We start from the raw sequence: 18850 nt of genomic DNA on the forward strand, positions 1-18850 counted from the left end.
CTGCCTGCCACTGCCACCCAAGTGCTGGGATTAAAGGCCTGGGCCACCAATGCCTGGCATTATCTTTTTTCCTTTTTATAATCTGTTCACTGAAGCAGAACTACCTTCTGTGACAAAGAACCTAAGACCTGGCTGTCTAGGGGAAAGCTAGAGCCCACTCCTTCAGTGTGGGGATGCCCAGTCTGCGGTCGTTTTGTTTGTTACTGGCTCTGCCTCTCTAGCCTCAGCGTCAGAGATGTGCTGAATCCTTGAAGTTTGTTTCTCATCCCCAGGCTGCCAGGCTGCCATGCAGGGTTTTATTCCTTTGTCTCTCCCACCCATCTCTTTCTCATCTTGTTTTAATTGACAAATTAAAATTGCAACTTGGCATGATAGTATGTGCCTGCAGTCCTAGCCTATGGGAGGCAGAGGCAGAAGGATTGTGAACTCAAGGACTGCTTGACCCACATACTGAATTCCAAGGCAGACTGATTTTTCATAGAGAGAGACCCTTTCTCCAAACAAAACTAAAGAAAACAAATCTGTGAGCATCATTCATCTTTATTTGTTTGTTTGTTTGGTTGGTTGTTTGGTTTGGTTTTGGTTTTTTGAGACAGGGTTTCTCTATGTAGCTTTGCACCTTTCCTGGATCTCACTCTGTAGACCAGGCTGGCCTCGAACTCACAGAGATCCGCCTGCTTCTGCCTCCCGAGTGCTGGGATTAAAGGCGTGCGCCACCACTGCCCAGCGCATCTTTTTTTTTTCTTTTTCTTTCTTTCTTTTTTTTTTTTTTTAGCTGAGGATTGAACCCAGGGCCTTGGGCTTGCTAGGCAAGTGCTCTACCACTGAGCTAAATCCCCAACCTCTTTTTTTTATTTTAAAAATCTTTCCAGACACACCTCTTAACTCTGTCCATTTAGAGCATGCAGTTCAATGACCTTTAGAGTATTGTAGGATTTTGTTTCCTCACAGACTAAATTTAGAATATTTCCATCAGCTAAAAAAAAAATCCACAGCTCTCAGCCACTGGCTGTACAGACATACCTTGAAAATAACTGCAGGTTTGGCTCCAGACCCCTGCAATCAAGCAAATAACCCAGCAAAGCAAATTGTACACATTTTTATATAAAACCGATATTTATACTATATTGTGGGACACTGGATGTCCAGAAACACAGCAAACACATCTTAATTAAGTATACTTCATTGGTGAAAGCACCAGTGGTCATCTGAGCCTCAGTGAGTTGTAATATTGTTGCTGGGGAAGGTGCTACCCCAGTGAGGATGGATGCTGACTGAACTAGCTGCTAGTAGTGAAGATTGGGGTATCATTGGTTGAAATTTCTGAAATTAAGATAACAGGGACATCTGCTGCATCAGCTGACTCTTGCCCTCATGAAAAGTTCTTGAGCTGCTTGATGTTGTACCTACAATAGAAATACTTGTGAAACTGGAGTAGGTCTTCAGGTACATGCCAGTGCCTTGTCAGCTAACTTCACGACATGTTCCTAATCCTCCATGGTCATTTCAACAGCTTCACAGCGTCTTTGCCAAGAGTGCATCCCATCGCAAGAAATCAATTTCTTTAACGTACAAGACAACTCCCCATCCATTCAACTTTTGTTAAAAGATGGTTGAACTTGTTCATATCTTCTGGCCCCACCTCTAGACTGTCCTGTCAGTCCCCTCACATCTGTAGTGACTCCCCTGAAGTCTCAGACTCCTCAAAGTCATCGATAAGAATTGGAATCAACTCCATCCCAACACCCATCACACTGATATCTGACTCGCCACCACTGATCATGAATGTTCTCAATTGCAGACTCTTGGTTTTCAGTATATGCTCCCTGGACTTGTGATGATTAGTTTAATTATTAACTAGGCACAGTCTTAGAATAACCTGGGAACTGAGTCTCAGTGAGTGATTGTCTATAGTAGGTTGGCCATTGAATACGTCTGTGGGAGATTATCTTCATTTTGTTAAGTGATGTGGGAAGACCTGCCCACTGTGGGTGACACCATTCCCTAGGCAGAGGATCCTTGATTGTGTGAGAGTAGAGAAAAGGAGCTGAGTACCAGTTTGCATACATTTGGTCACTGGCCTTTGGTCATGCCTATAGATGTGGTAATGAGTAGCTGCTTCCAAGTCCCTGCCCCTTTACTTTTCTGAGATGGTGTGCTCTAACTTGAAACCATGAACTAAAATAACCCCCTCCCTTAATTTGTTTCTATAAGGCTAATTTATCACAGCAACGAGGACAGGAAGGAAGACTCACCAAAAAAATCAGTCTAGAGCAGCTACACCCTTATGGAATATAATCCTGAAGCAGTAAGACTTTTGAATGTCAAAATCAGTCCTCCATCCATGGAGGTACAGACTGAGCGCTGTTAACAAGCATGAAAACATCAGTCTCCCGATATATCTCAAAATTACATGTCTGTTCACAGCCTGTTTGCATAGTTATTCATGTGTTCACTGGAGTAGCACTTTTAAATCCTTAGGGAACATGTCTTCTGCATTCACAATTTTATTGAATGGTGTAAGAGACCTTCCCATGAGAGCTCTTGGGTATGTTGTCTGTTGTGATAATCTTATGGAGGGAATCTTCTCTTGAGCAACAGATCATAACAGTGGGTTAAAACATTCAATAAACATGTCAGAAGAAACTTTGCAGTCCAGTCTTTGTTACTCTGTTACAGCGTGTAGATTCCAGTCCCACTTGTGATCATTACAATGAACTCACCTGAGTAATAAAATATCTATCTCACCCGAGTAACCGTTACTCTATGTTCTGTTCTTACAAATGTACCCATTTTCTGAGTTGCTCCTTGTCCTCTATTGCTGCTAGGGGTTAATTTACATTCTTTCCTTTGTCACTTCATCCTCCTTGGTCTCTTTGTGTCTTCTTCCTGTCCCCTCCTTGCTTGGCTTTGTGATGAAAATGGAGAGGAGAGAGAAGGGAAGGGGGTCAAGCTTGACAAGAAAAGACACTGAGCTCAAGAAGAGATACACAGATGTCATCAAACTGTCAGCAGAGTGACCTTGATGTTGAACATGCAACAGCCCTTTGTAGGAATCAGATCCTTTCATGTAGGGACAGTCCCATGGTCACTGAATGGCATCCTTATCTCAAACTGAAAAGAAAAAGAGTTTTGACCAGGCCACTGGTCCTAAGAGATGTTCCTGGGTGCAGATGTTCCTAAGAGTGTCTCCTGGGAAATGTAGGTGTACTACCCCCACCTAAACCAACTGCATCAGAAACTGGGTGTGGCTCTTCCCACACCACCCATCTGTGCTTGAGCAAGCCCCATTGTTCTGATATTATTCTAAGAACCCCTGAACTTTTTTTTATATCTATATTCCCACCAACTACCATCTCTGAATAGATTTCTAGGTTTGTAAAAATTAAATATGATTTTTAGTAAGAAGAAGGCAAGAAAATGCTCAATTTTGTTAGAACTCCATTATTTAGTATCCCATTTCAATTAAAGTCAGATCCAAATAATGCAGATCTATCACAATTGAAAGCATATCTTAAAAAATAAAATTAAGTCACATTCTAGATCTGAGCCCTAGAGCTTCTGTGTCTGTTTCAGAGTCCCTTAGGGCACAAGATGCATGCCGTGACATGAGGGACCATTGTCTTACTGACACTTGCTGTGTGCTCCAACCCACAGGTCTACAACACAGGCCCGAGCACCCTCCCTGGGTCATCTGTCAGCATCTCCTTCCCTAGCCGGCTGTCACCTGGTGGCGCGGAGATGTTTCAGGTCCAGGAGATGGTGGTGAGTCCTCCATTTGTTTCCTGTATTGCTTTCAGCTTTGAGCTGCCTGTTTGAAATGTGTTCCACACTCTGGCATCTACTCACAAGACTCAGGAAATCAGACTTCACACTTTGAGATACACCAGAGGAAGCCTGAAGAAAGACATGAATTTCTATGTTGAGACAATTTGGTTGATGTCATAAGACCTTGGAAGGGATGAGGGGGAGACAGTTATAAATTCACCCCCCAGGGTGTCTTCCAGTACCTCTGGGAACTCCCAAAGACTGTCTGCAGTCTTGTGTGTGTGAATGCCTTTCTCTGAGAAGAGCCTCAGCATTTGTAAAGATTCTCAAAGGAACACTGGCACCCAGGGATTACAGATCAGTGAATAAGATAAGTGCATGATGAGCTGCAGCTCAAGTTCCTGTGCAGACTGTGAGGCCACCTGATCCTGTATCACCTACCTGTAGCCGACTGTCTCAAGGGACGCTTGATAAGCCATGTGTGGTCATTGCTGTCTGCCTGCCAGGTCAAAAGCCTTGGATCATCCTAAATTCCTTTTCTCATATACTTCACATCCAGCACATAAGACACCCTAACCTGTGCCCCTTCCTAAAAATCCCAGTGTTAATGCGTTTGTACCTTCGCTTCCAAAGCCCTGGTCTAAATACTCGGGTTGTGTGGTGACCCCTCACTAGTGCCCTGGCTTTGCTCTGGTCTCTGTCAGTCCATCCAGCGTATGTGCCGGATGTGTTGGGTGCTGACCCTCCTCTGTGTGGAACCTCCCGTGGCTTTTTTCTTCTGTAGCTTCTTCCAGCAGCTCTGCTGTCCCCGTGCTCTGTTGCCTGTCACTTGCCCCCACCTCCCCTTGCACAGTCTCCTCTACTCCAGCCCCCTTGCTGGTTGCAGGGGATCTCTCACCCCTAGAATTCAGCCTTCATCTCCCATCCACTGGGGTGCTCTTCCCCCAGATAGCCACACAGCCTTCTCCTCCAGGGACTTCACATGTCACCTTGTTGTTGAGACCCAATTCAGCCTCTGTCTTGATGCTCCTTGTCCCTCTTCCCTATTCACATTCTGCCCTGTCACCAAGCTGGCATCTGTTTTCTTACTAGGCCACTTAAGCTGTCTCATGTCTGTTCACTATAACATAGGATGGGGATTTCTGTTTGTATGTGTATCACACACTCTATCTCTCTGGGACCTAGTGCAGTGCTCAGACTGTAATATAGATGTTTAGAAAATATGTGTGGACCATGAGAACAATTCCACATGCCAAAGCAGTCACTAACTGTAAAAGTGAAGTCCAGGGAAATACTGAAAACAATCTCAACAGAACCCTTTTGCCCAGTGACTTGACTTCTGATTGTTCGAGAGATGGTTTCATCTCCTGGGAGATGGACATGAGGCAACCGCCTCTCTCTGAATCACCGGAAAGGATGGAGGCACAGAACTCAGGGACCACCACACAGGAAAGCACATGCAGGCTGGATTGAGAGGGTCAGGAGAACATGAGAGGGACAGCAAGCCAGCCAGAGAGATGGTCTCTCCATACATGGTTTATAAGGCAGGGCAGCAAGCCCATGGCCTATGACACATTTAAGCCTGGAGTTGAAAGGACACTGCCCACAGGGTGGAGGTTTGGGAAGCGTTGTGTGATGCAGTCATGGTTTCTGGCATTGGTGTCCTCCTGGGTCACGTGGACCCAAGACTAAAACCATGTGAGTGTTAAGTGTAGAGCAAGCCCTGGTCCCCGAGTTGCCCACTGAGTTCCTTGTTAACCTCATACTAATCCACATGTGTCCTGTGCTATGTCCTTGTCTGTGGGCCATGCTGAACTGGCAGAAGGACAGTCTCCAACTGTCATTAACCAACGGGGTGACGTGGTCTGACCTTAGCTTGAGCTTAGCAAAGTGCACACTTCTGTCCTCTCGCTTTTTACTTTTAGTGCTGAGGACTGAACCCAGGGCCTTGTACATGCAGCGTACTTGTTCTCCCACTGAACCGCCCCCTCCCTCTCCTTCACTGTAGCAGCCAGTGCCCTGCCTTGTCCTCAGTGTCTGGAAGAATAGTGTTCTCACGGAGCACACAGTGTTAGAATGAAGCACAAACTCGGCGCCATGAGCAGAAGTAACTATGGACCGAGTCAGAGCACTTAAGTCACTTGGATAGCAAAGGCGTCTCAAGACCACGTGTTCTCTTTTTCCTCTTTACTGTCCTATGGTCCACAGATTTGTGTGAGGTTTTTCCAAGGGTTTTCAGAGTGACTTATCTGTGAGTCGAGCTGGTGACCCTGAAACTGCCAAGAAGAAAGAGGAGCTGGATAAAGTCTGGGTTTTGAGTTCTTAGAACCAAACCCTTAGGTTTTTTCAAAACAATATTTAGGGTGTGGTCAGTCACAGAATTCCCAGTGGCCAACTCTGGTGAATAGGCCAGCCATGAGCATTAGCATGAGATAGGAAAGCAAATTCCCAACAGCAAGTGGTGAAGCAGTGTGTTCCTGTGAGCCCTCACTGGATGGCCGAGTGCTGAGGGACAGAAGACAGTCAATGGGTGATGTGCTGCAGCTACTGGCAAGGATCCCAGACTTGTCTTAGAGGCCTGGAGCTCACTTGGACTTAGGGCCCATGTTTTCCAGAAGTGAAGGTAGTGACTGGCGCCATCCCCCTCTTGCTTTATGGGACCTGAGACCACTCGGATCCCAGATGAGGTGTGACTGGCCAAGGTCATGACGTTCCTACCGCACCTTTCTGGGACTTTGAATGGAACTGGGATTTCATTCAAGGCACTTGGATAGTTTTCTTTCTGTTGCTGTGACAAAACACTCTGACCAAAAGTAACTTGGGTAAGGAAAGGTTTATTTCATAGTCCATCATTGAGGGAAATCAGGACAGGAAGTCAAACAAGGACCTTGACATAGAAACCATGGAGGAATGCTGCTTGCTGGCTCACTCACTCCTGGGTTCATGCTTTCTTATACAGCCCGGGATCACCATTCCATGGAACGGTGCTGCTCACAGTGGGCCGCTCTTAAATCAGTTACTAATCGGGGCAGTCCCCCATAGGCTGACAACCCCAATTGAGACCCCCTTCTCAGATGACTCTAGGCTGTATCTAGTTGATAGGTAAAGCCCATGAGGGCAGTTAGCTTAGTGCTAGCCACACTTGGTCCTCTTAGGAGTACCCATTGTCAAAGCCTCAAGACCCTGTGTTCCTTCTGGGAGGCTTGCATATCCTTGAGGCTGCAGAAGGAAGAGGAGATGGAGAAGGGACAGGCTGGAAAAAGGTAGTTCTCAAAGGTGGTAGTTGTATAAAAACCACTTAGTAAACAATGTAAAGGTAGCTGGCTATCCATTTGGGAAGAAATCACAGAAACCCCGTACAATTGCAGATGAAAAGGAGATGAATTCAAGCTATATGGCTGCTTTTTCCTTTTTTTAGCATGAATAGTACTGATCATTTTCAAAATCTTTGGATGGAGAGCCCATCTTCTGAGGCAGTGACAAATCCCGAAGAAAAAATTGGCAGATGTCAGTCACTTTTCCATTGCTGTGATAAAGTGGCCAAAGGCAACTTAAGGAAGAGAGAATCTATTAGGGTTTCAATGTCCATAATGGCAGAGAAGGCGCAGCAGCAAGAGGGGGAGCAGGAAGCTGGCATATCACATCTTCAACTGCAAATACTAAACTAGAGAGAGAACCAGAGTGGGCAAGGTTCAAGCTGGCAAAGCCAGCCAGCCTACCCCCCCCCCCCCCCCCCCCCATGATGCACTTCCTCCAACACAGCTGTACCACTTTCCCAAACAGTGACTTGAACTGGGAGCCAAGTGTTCAAATACTACAACCTATGGGAGACATTTCTCATTCAGACCACCACCACAGATAGGAATTTATAAAAAATATTAACCTTTTGTAGCATCAGAATACTTAATTAACAAAGCCCAGAGGTATTTGGGGAGAAATTTTTGTAGTACTGCATTTCTCTGTGACACATTTATTTCTCTCTCTCTCTCTCTCTCTCTCTCTCTCTCTCTCTCTCTCTGTGTGTGTGTGTGTGTGTATGTGTGTGTGTATATGTGTGTGTGTGTGTGTGTGTGTGTGTGTGTGTGTGTGTAGGCCAGGGGTTGACTTTGAGTACTGTTCCCATTGGCTTTAGCTGTCAACTTAGAATCTCTAGCTAAATCTTTAGGATTCTAAGTTCCTCACTGGAACTTTCTTATTTTTCAAAATAACAAGGAAAAAGCCAAAAATCATGTAAATGGGTGGGGCTAGACAGAAAATTCACAGGAGAAGTTTAAGTGGCAAATAAACATGATCCACTTCCCTTGAAGTCAGAGCATTGGAAGCTAAAAATGAGGTTTTAATCTTTGAGCTGACAAAGATCAAAAGACTTGGTGCATTGGCTCAGATGAAGACTCATGAATATGCCCATGAATACTACAAGTATGAAAGACAGGAAAAGAGACTGTCAAACTTTAAATACAAGCCTTGACAGCCTCCTTCCAGGAGTCTGTCCCAAGAGACTGTAATCTACTCAGCTAAAGGTTTGTTTGACTTTCTAAGGGTGGATATGGATTGTCATGGTCTCAGCATTACCATAGACCCTTCCTATTCCAGCAAAGTGAATGAATGTGCCATCTACTCCATTTGGGTCTGGCAGAGGGCTATTAGAGTTGAGATAATAATACTAAATTTATATTACTAGGAACTTACCACAAGCTGGGGAGATAGATGGCTCAGTGGGCAAAGTGATTGTTATACAAACATGAGGACCTGAGTTCATCCCTAGCGTCCATGTAGAAGCCGGTGCAGCAGCACGTATCTTAATCCAATACTGGGGTGAGGATTCAGGAGGGTCCCTGGGACTAGCTGGGCAGCCATTGTCACCTGTTAGGAAGCCCACAGTGGAGGGAAAGAGCCTGTTTCAGACAGTAAGGTAGGGAGCGATAGAGGAAGACACCTGTGCTGGCTGCTTCTCTGTGGCTTGTCATGAAACATCTTGACAAGAAGCAGTGTAGGGAAGGAAGGGCCCATTAGGCTCACAGTTCCAAGTTACAGACTGTTATTGCAGGGAAGTCAAGACAGGAACTTAAGTCATCGTGTCCACAGTCAAGAACAGAGAGAGACTAAACACACGCTCACTCGCTTGTGCTTGGAGCTGTCTGGCTTTCTTCACTTTTATTAGTCCAGGGCCAGGCCATGAAATTGTGCTGTCCACATTTAGGGTGAGTGTTCCCGCTTCAATTAATGCAATTAAGAAAATTCCTCATAGGCATGCCCACAGGCCAACTTAATCTAGAAAATTCCTCACTGGGACTTTCTTCCTAGAGATTCTAAGTTGACAGCTAAAGCCAATGGAAACAGTACCCAAAGTCAACCTCTAGCCTCTGCATGCACACGGGCATGCACACACACACACACACAGAGAGAGAGAGAGAGAGAGAGAGAGAGAGAGAGAGAGATACAGAGACAGAGACAGAGAGACAGACAGAGAGAGAGAGATAGAGAGAGAGAGAGAGAGAAATAAGCGTGTCATAGAGAAATGCAGTACAGAGCTGCTGTATCAAGTACCAGGACAAGCTGGTCTGATTAGGTAACTTGGTAAGGCAGTAACAGCACAGAAAAGAGTTAAAGGGATACCCAAGGTCTGAGTTTATAAGAATCTGGGTTGGTATTCACTTCCGCCCACTGGACTGCAGGGCCACCTGCAAGGCCTCATGACATCACTCTGTCTGTCTGTCGTGATGTCGCCCAGCTGCCCTGACACCATCTAGAAGACAGACCTGTAGAAATGCAGACTCCAACTACATTTGGACTTCTGACTCCAAATCTACAATTGAACAAGACCCCTGCATTGTTCATGTGCACATTCCTGTTTGAGAACCCCCATCCACAGTATGGCATTTCTACTAACATGCTCCCGTTTCCCTGTCTGTCACACAGTAAGGACAGGTGTTGCTAAATTAGGCTGTCAGGAAAATATTTTTTTAAGGTACGTACATGTCCTTTTATTCAACAAGCACTTTATACCCAGCACGTGTCAAGGTCTGGGTTGCTACAGAGAATAAAAGACAGAGCTGTAATCATCCCCAGTCCTCATCTCGCTCACCTTCTGGAGGGGAAGCCACAAATAAGGTAAGCACATCATTGGTGCTAAATGCTATGAAGAAAAATGAAGGAGACAGAGGATGGTCAGGAGGAAAGGCAGAGTGGCTGTCAGCAAGGTCTCTGTGACTCCTCCTGTGAGCCAGGTGACTAAGCAGACTAAGCAACTCTGGGAGGGTGTGTAGTGAGGTCTTTCTGCACCATGGCCTTGCCAAGTCTTGGGGTGGTCTCTCTGCCTTGTCCTTGCTTGGTAAGATTTTCTCCTTGAAAGTGCCAGTCCCAACCCCTGAGGCCCTGACATGGTGTTCACATTGGACACCCGGAAGTCTGTGTGTGTAGTCACTAGTATAGTGTTCACTCTGCAGAGTTCTTTATTGCCCCTTCAGTCACTTGTTCCTCTGGCAGTGGCTGTCCACAGTGACACTGATGTTTAAAATGATGTTTTTCACGTGAGAAACGCCCTGGGCTTTACAATTTAGCTATGCCTGAATGCTAATTGCAACAAGAAGTCTCCCTTCCTGGAGGCTGAGGTTCAGCTTGTACATGAGCCAAGCCTGGGGCTTTAAAGCAAGCCAGCAGATAACCCAAATCAAACCTGAGCAACTCACATTTCTGTTTTAATCTCCGCTACTGTACCCCATCATGAGCTCACGCTGCTCCTGCCTGCCCGCCCCATTCCGCCTCCACTTTCTTCTGGAGGAATTCAATGGCTTTTTGCCCTATGCCAGACTTGCTCTCTAGGTGAGAGGTCCCTTCTAGGGAGAACCCTAGGCTTAGAGTCCCCTCCCCAGCAGTGGGAGAGGGATTTACTGCCCCAGAGTGGCTTTGGGAATTACACGATCTAGCCCTCTGCCTTTGGGCAGAATGCAGCCAAGATGTCTTTTCAGTGCAACAGAACCGTATTTCCAGCTAGTTCTCTCTCTAAGCCGCCTCAGCATCCCTCAAATCCCAGTGTTATGACTAGCCTCCGTCTCTCTCGCTCTCATTTCCCTCCTGACCTTTTCGTAGCTAAAATGGAAAACACTTGCCTCGTTCCTTCTCTCAGGGAAGCTGGGCTATTGTCCAATCATTCTTCCCCCTTCTTTTCCAAAAAAAAAAGGATTAGAGTTATTTTCTCTCTTTCCTATCCTGGGGTACTGTCTTTGTTTTCCCCATGGGCTCCAAAAATAAAAATTCAAAACTCAGCAACACAGACTGCTTTTTATTATTCCGTCTGTCCTCTTCATGAGCTGTCATTGCTCCAGCAGTGAGAAACCTTTGCATCCACTCACCCAGTCCTGATTGTTTCTCTGTGTAATTCTGCAACCCTTGAGGGTCTCTCGAAAAAGATCAGAAAGGAGAAGGGTCCAGCGACAGGCCCTGGTCATTCCAGCTCTGGGGAGGCCAGAGGATCCCTTGCTGGCCAGCCAGTCTAGCCTCATTGGACAGTTCCAGTAAGAGATCCAGTCAGAGACTGTGTCTCAAAAAAATAAGGTGGAGAATGATTGAGAAAGACATGTAACATCAGCCTCTGGCCTTCACATGCACACACACACACACACACACACACACACACACACAAGGAATTGTATTGTCCCAACCACAAGGTTTGAGACCCCCACACACACACCCCAACATTTCTGCCCATATTCCCCACTACCCTACCCTAACTTCCTTCTGACTCCCCTTCTAGCATGCTGAACCTTTGAGGCTGCTGAGCAAGAGTCTGTGTGCTTCCTGGGCCCCTGTCCTTGCTCACAGATTCTCCCTTCCACTCCTCCCTCCAGATCCGATTCCTAGGTCCTCTTCTTCACCATGCCTTCCTGGGTTTTCATGTAGACAGTGCTTCAGAATGCAGGGCTGAGTGTAGACCCTGCCCTCTCAAGGTATCTCCCCTGGCCTGCCCCCAATGCTGTGAACCCCACTCCTGGTTCCATTTCACTGTGGTATTTTCTTCACAGTCTTTATCACTCACTAAAATTATTGTATTTGATATATGTCTTCTCTCAGGAGATTCAAAACATCATGAGAGCAAAGGACATGGCCCTGTTTTCTGTGTGTCCACATTTAGTGTCTGGATAAAAGTGTGAGCTCAGAAATATAGAAGAGTTCATTTCTGTCTTAGTTTGGATTTCTATTGTTGTGAAGAGACACCATGACCACGGCAATACTTATAAAGGAAAACATTTAGTTGGGGTGGCTCACTTACAGTTCAGAGTTCAGTCCATTATCATCATGGTAGGACATGATGGTGTGCAGGCAGAAATGGTGCTGGAGAGGTAGCTGAGAGTCCTTCATCTTGCAGGCAACAGGAAGTGATCTTAGACACTGGCCAGTATCTTGAATACATGTGAGACTTCAAAGCCCACCTCCATAATGGCATACTTCCTCCAACAAGACCACACCTAATTCAGCAAGGCCACACTTCCTAATAGTGCCACTTCTTTGGGGGGTCATTTTCTTTCAAACTACCACAACTGCCCACATCAGCTACACCACCAGACATAATTCTTTTTGCTGTGGACTTGGGAGACAGACCCTTAGCTGTCAATATACTCTACAATATATCTAGAGCAATAACTCTCAACCTGTGACTCTCAGCCCCCATAGGGGTCACATGTCAGATATCCTGCATATCAGATACTTATGATTCATAACAGTAGCAAAGTTACAGTTATGAAGTAGCAACAAAAGTCATTTTATGGTTGGGGTCACCATGAGGAACTGTACTAAAGGCTGGCAGCATATGAAAGGTTGAGAACCACTACTCTAGAGAGTATTCTATATTGTCCTAAAAATCTGAGAAATTTGTATTCACTGGGAATCCCCAAATAGAGCCATTTTGGAAAGTTCCACTCAGCCACCAGCAGAAGTTGCCTTAATTTCAGTCTCAGCATCAAAAGGAAGGTGACATTTTCAGATCAGTTTGAACCACTTACCCTGATGAACGCTTAGAAACCACGAATTTGGAGACAGTTGTTATGTAGTCATATTTCCTCATAACCCCCTTACATATCAGCTGATCTTGTCTGTGGCCCTAAACCACTTTTTTTCTCTTTTTCTTCTTTATGTACATGTACAGATGTGAGTCACATAGCCAAGTTTCAGAAATAGGTCAGGATAAGGTTTAATTTTTTTTTCTCAGCAGGAGTCACATACTTTAAAGAAGGGAAATGTTTGCTTGAATTCTGCAGCAATAGTTAGAGATAGATGATTGAATTCTAGAGTGATAGTTGCAATCTGGGCACTCGGTCTATGTGAGTTTGGCTGGAAGACAAAGTGTGTGTCCCTACAGTGTGTCTGCTCCACTCACACACTCTGAAAGGTGAGGACTAGAGCCAGTCTGGACATGTATGGACATGTGTGGACATGGTACAGGCCAGAAGCTGACCCTTGAGCTGTGTGGACATCAGGAATAAATGAAGCCAGCAGTGCCATCCCCTGCTGACCTGGGTGCCTGTCCTTCTCAGGGAGCCTGGATGCCCTGTGCTTCCAGCTGCCGTGACCCCTCCCTGCCATCGGGTAGGCTGCCTGCCATGCTGCTGCGTAGGTGGTTTGTGTTTTCTGGTTCCCAACATGAACAGGTCTACATAAAAGTAGGTAATTAAACAGTCAATTTCCCTTCATCCCTTAAAACAAACATGACCCCCAGCCTTGCTGGTGCGGCCAGGATGGGTTATTAAGAAGTCCATAACAGAAATTTCACTGAAGATAAACAGAGCTCATCAGCCACTGCTGAGAAACACATGGTTCTCATTTAACCTGCTGAGGGCTAATTGAGTGTGCCTCGGAAACACACACACACACACACACACACACACACACACACACACACACACACGGGGAATGGCTTTCTCACGTGCACCCCAAATTCCTTCTGACCAAAAGGAATTGCCTTGGCATTACCAGTCCCTGAGAAGTCATGGTCTCCTGGCCATTGGGGACCCACCTTTGCCTCCTCTTGAATTTCCTGGACATTAGACCTGAGGCATACCTCAGACTGCCCTGAGGTCCTTGAAACCTGAGACCCAGTGCAGCAGTTACCAGTTTCCCTGTCCACCAGTGTGGTGCACACACCTCTGAAAGCCCCTAAAATGTTTGCTAGAGCATGTTGGGAGACGGCACCCCAGGAGATGACGACAGAGCTTCTGAGAGAAGAGGAATCATCAGATAATATGCCCAGCAGGCACAGAGTGAGTTCTCCAAAGCTGGCTGGATGTGGAATGTGTTCTTTACTGTCGAGGGATTCAAGAGCTAAACCTGGGATTTAAACAAACTAATACAATTCCAAAGTCTGTGTTGTGTCCCAGTGGGGGGGGGGGGGGTGAGGGTGACAAGGTCATTCATTATCCAAATCAGCAGATGTCCTGCTTCCAGAGTGTCTCATTGTCTGTGGAAGGAGAGCATTTCTGACCTGTGTGTCAAGTGCTCAGATAACGCATTTACACCTGATCTCTCACTGCAGACAATCCATCCACATCTGGAAATTCTTCTGTGTCACTTCATCTCTAAAGCTACTTCCCATCTGTATCACTTTAACTCCAGTAAAGGCCATCCCATGCTTGTGAAACGGGCCTCCTCTGGGGCCCGCCTTTCTCTGATTACATGTAAATGAATTCTCTTTTATGGGGAGCCTGGTGTGGCCTGCACTCTTGACTCTCCAGCATGTTGGTTCGTCACCCTCAAAGAGTCACCACAGGACTGAGGGTGAAAGCACTAAGCAGCCCCAAAGCTGGTGGAGATAAAAGGCATTCCTCTGTAGCGTAAGAGATGGCAGGCGCCCAGAGAGGCTGCTCTCTCTAGGAAGCGATGAAGACTTTGTTCCTTTTCTGTGTCATCTCTGCTCTCAGTAACCTCCTGACCTTATAGACAGAACACAACTTTCCTCAGTGAGGTGGCCTTTGGGGATCAAGAAACAACTGAAAAGAAAAGTATTTTCTTTAGAAAATGGCTTTCTATTAGAAGTCAAAGTTACGACATTTTCAGGGTTTTAAATTTACTCTCTTGGGCCAGTGAGCTGGTAAAGGCTCTTGCTGCCAGGCCACACACATGAATGAATAAGTATAATAAATGTACTGTCTTCTTCTTTCTAGTATTAAAGGGCAGTAGACTATTCTGGGGGTCCTGATCTGTCCCCAACATTGCAGATTTCAGGTGGGCTGTTACTGTGGACAGCTGTCATATGCCTTTGTTTCTCCTTTCCATTTTAACAACAAAACTATGTATTTGAGGTCCTTGTTGATATGGGTCTGGAGCACTGGGAGGCAGAGCTAACCAAATCTAGAGCCTCCTGCCCACTTACCTCATAGACCTTGTGATGATAGGAACAGCTTCCCTCTTTGGAATTCTGATTGTATGTTGGGACTTCTCGCTACATGTAGAAATAAATATCAGAAATACCAGAACTCAGGGCTGGAGAGGTGGTTCCACCAGGAAAGTGCTAGGCACAGAGGCATGAGAGACTGAGTTCAGATTCCCAGCAGGCATGGCAATGTGCAGCAGTAATCCCAGAACTGGGTAGGCAGAGACAAGAGAATCCCTCAGGCATGTTGGCCAATTACTCTAATTGAACCAGTGAGCTCCAAATTCACTGAGAAACCATGTCTCAGAAGAATAAGGTAAAGAAATGACTGAGGAAGACCCCTGACCTTGACCTCTGGTGCATGTGCACACACACACACACACACACACACACACACACACACACACACATATACATGTACAGGAATGTGTACATGCACACATACACAAAATCACATGCCAAACTGATACATAAAGAGTCTTCTACGAAACTGTAAGAATCCACAGCTGACACCCCATGGCCTTTGACTGGTGGGACGTTGAAAACTCAGAAGTTGTGTTCTCAAGCTTTGAAGACATGAGTAACATAAGTCTGGGTGCATTCACAATCAGGAACTCACCATGGCTGTTATTTTGGTCTCTGGCCTTGCATTAAGCCACCCGGTCACAGCTGGAAAAGCAGAACAAACCAGGGGTGATTTTGAATGTCTGACTCTCTACGTCTGTGGTACAATTAGGCTTGAAGTGGACACTGAGCATGCAAATCTTAGGCTGCATTAGGAAAATAATGTCATCTTTGACTGTCCATTAGGCAATACCAAGAAACACCTGGTAGTCATTCACAGCAATGTAATTTAATACAAGATAGAAATGAGAGACAAGAATATAAACGTAGTTCACTTTTTGCTGAATGGAACAGAATGCAATTGGCTCATTTATGTGAGGTCAGATGTAAATTAACCAATTTCTCAGGCATTTTAGTGACTCCTAAAGTGAGTGTCACCACAACCACTATGGAACACAGTAAGCCCTTCATGATGGATGGGGATCACCATGTCTTCTGATATCTCCATTCCCAGAGTAGGTAGTTGGTAATTGAATTAGCAGAGCTGGCATTCAAAACATTCTCCGGGCTTCCCACCTCAAAGGGCGTGAGAATCCAGAGAATTCAGAGAGGCCCAGCAGTTAAGTCCTGGGGCTGGTCATGTTTACCCAGTTACCATCAGCTGTGGTTATGTAATGTAATATGGGGAAGTGACCCGGGAAGTCACAGGGAGCAGAATGTCCACTGACAGAGGTGAGGTAACAGGAGATGCATGTGCCTGTGCTGCCTCCTCCAACCAGCTTTCGGCTACCTTTAGGTCCACTTCACCCAAGGGCTGCACTGAGGGTGACTCCAAACAGGGCTCGTGAGTGACGCTCAGTTCCTTCAAGCTTCCACTTGCCTATAGCTGACTGTGCACCAGAGATGTGGAGCCAGGTACACTAGGATGGCCTTCTCTGTGATACCCCAGCCAGCCAGTGTGTGATCAGGAGAGTGGGCTAACACCGATACAAAGGGGCATCCGGGCCTCAGATGCACGGATAAGATGATCATTAGAAGGTTAGGTATGTTGGTGCACACTCAAGAGGCAGGAGTAGGTGGATCTTTGTGAGTTCAAGACTAGGCTGGTCTACATTGTGAGTTCCAAGCCAGCCAGAGCTCTGTAGAAATAAAGAAAAAGAAAGAGAGAGAGAGAGAAAGAAAGAAAGAAAGAAAGAAAGAAAGAAAGAAAGAAAGAAAGAAAGAAAGAAAGAGAAAGAATGAATGAAAAGAAAGAAAGAAAGAAAGAAAGAAAGAAAGAAAGAAAGAAAGAAAGAAAGAAAGAAAAAGTAGTGCATACTACAGGCCTGAGTAGTCTTGACTCCTTGGTGCTGAGGCAGGTTAATCCATACACCTCAGACCACACATCCTCCTCTTTGGGTCAGAGCCTCCCCTGGCTCCCACATCCTCCTACAGAACCACCCTACTCCTAAGATTTGCTTACAAAGCCCTTGTTTTGTTGTGCAAAGTGGAAAACAACATAAAGAACAGAGGTTTGTGTGGCAGATGGTTTAGGGGGCTACAAAGTCCAGGGGTACAGTGCTGGCCCCCTGAGGGCTTCTTGCTGCAGAGTAATGCCGGTGGGGGTCATGTGTTATGACAGCTGTCTTAGCATACATGGTGGCATATGACCTCAATCCCAGCACTCAGGAAGCAGAGGCAGGTAGATCTCGGTGAAATCAAGGTCTACATAGTGAGTTTTAGGTCAGGGCTACATAGTGAGACCCTGTCTCAAAGATAGATAGATAGATAGATAGATAGATAGATAGATAGATAGATAGATAGATAGATAGAGACAGCAATCTCATGATGACCCACCAACCCCACTGTACTTGAATGGATTAATTCATTTATGAAGGTAGAGCCCCATGTGACCTCTCTGAGGTCTCATCTCCAGGTACATCAACCTGTGAATGTAGGGGGCACATTCACACCACAGCAGGAGTCCTCTGCTCAGGCCAACTCTCCTGCCTTCATCTGATGCTTGTCCAAGGCTGAACTCAAGGCTACTGTGTGCACCTTCAGGTTTTGCTTTTCCTTTCTCCCTAGATTTCCTCCACAGCACCACCACCCCCAAGATCCATGGCAGGATGACTGTCCACCATGTGATAGCTGTGTCTTCTTGGATTCCACAGCATGGGCTCTTATGTCTCCTGCATCACCACCATCTCCTGGTTTCAGCTTACACAGTGTTTTCTTTGGCGTCAGGGTTTGGGGGGGGGGGGCGGTAGATAACAACAGAGAACCCTCAATAACTGCCTCCGCAGAATCCAGCCTCAACAATATGCCCCATATCCTCTGGTCCCTGGTTGTGGGTTTGGTAAGTTCCTTTGTACAAATTCCAGTAGCCATGGACCTCCCCTGACTCCCAGGGGTCCTGCTGAGGAAAAGCCCTGTCCTGGGAAGTGTTTGGCCTGGAGAAGTCTGGGAAAGTATGAGAGTAAGTGGGCAGAGGTGAGCAAGGAGCAGAGGTCACAGGGCCCTCAGCCAGTGAGAGGTGAAGCTATTGAACATGAGCACAGTGGTACTTGGTGTGACATGGGAGGATGCTTTATTTTCCTGTGATTTTGAGAAAAGATGATTAAAGTCAAGTTGAGGGCATTCTGGTTTGCTTTTTCTTGCTTTGATAAACATCCATGGCCAAAAGCAACTTGGGGAGGGAAGAGTTTATTTGACTTACAGTTCACAGTCCATTGTGGAGGAAGTCAGGTCAGGAACTCAAGCAGGACCCTGGAAGCAGGAACTGATGCAGAGGCTATGGAGGAGTCTTGTTCTGGTTTGCTCTTCATAGCTTCACTCAGCCATAAAGTACCCAGGACCACCAGCCCAGAGATGGCACTGCCCACAGTGTGTTGGGCCCTCTCACATCAATCATTAGTCAAGAAAATTCCTGATGGGTTTGCCCAAGGCTAATCTGATAGCAGTATTTTTTTCAACTGAAGTTCTTGTGTCAACTTGTGTCACTTAGACAAAACTAACCAGCACACAGGGTGGGGTCTCAACAATTATTTGTCTACAAACAGAAGATAAGGTGACCCAGGCTGTGAAGATGGGTCAGTGAGTACAGATGCTTGCTGCTGAGACTGGTGATCTGAGTTCAATTCCCAGAACCCACATGGTAGGAATGAGCCAGCTCTG

The 18850-nt window shown here is 46.1% G+C and overlaps 1 protein-coding gene across 1 annotated transcript in view; it reads left to right on the forward strand.

The window, feature by feature from the left end:
• The window catches only part of Itga9 (integrin subunit alpha 9), a 308478-nt gene that overhangs the window by 252426 nt on the left and 37202 nt on the right, over positions 1-18850 (forward strand). Inside the window, exon 23 of the mRNA XM_036193333.1 lies at positions 3658-3765. Coding sequence (XP_036049226.1) covers positions 3658-3765 — 108 coding nt within the window. The remainder of the gene's footprint in view (positions 1-3657; positions 3766-18850) is intronic.

Source organism: Onychomys torridus, chromosome 7 (assembly GCF_903995425.1).
Source record: "Onychomys torridus chromosome 7, mOncTor1.1, whole genome shotgun sequence".
Classification (NCBI taxonomy): Eukaryota; Metazoa; Chordata; class Mammalia; order Rodentia; family Cricetidae; genus Onychomys; species Onychomys torridus.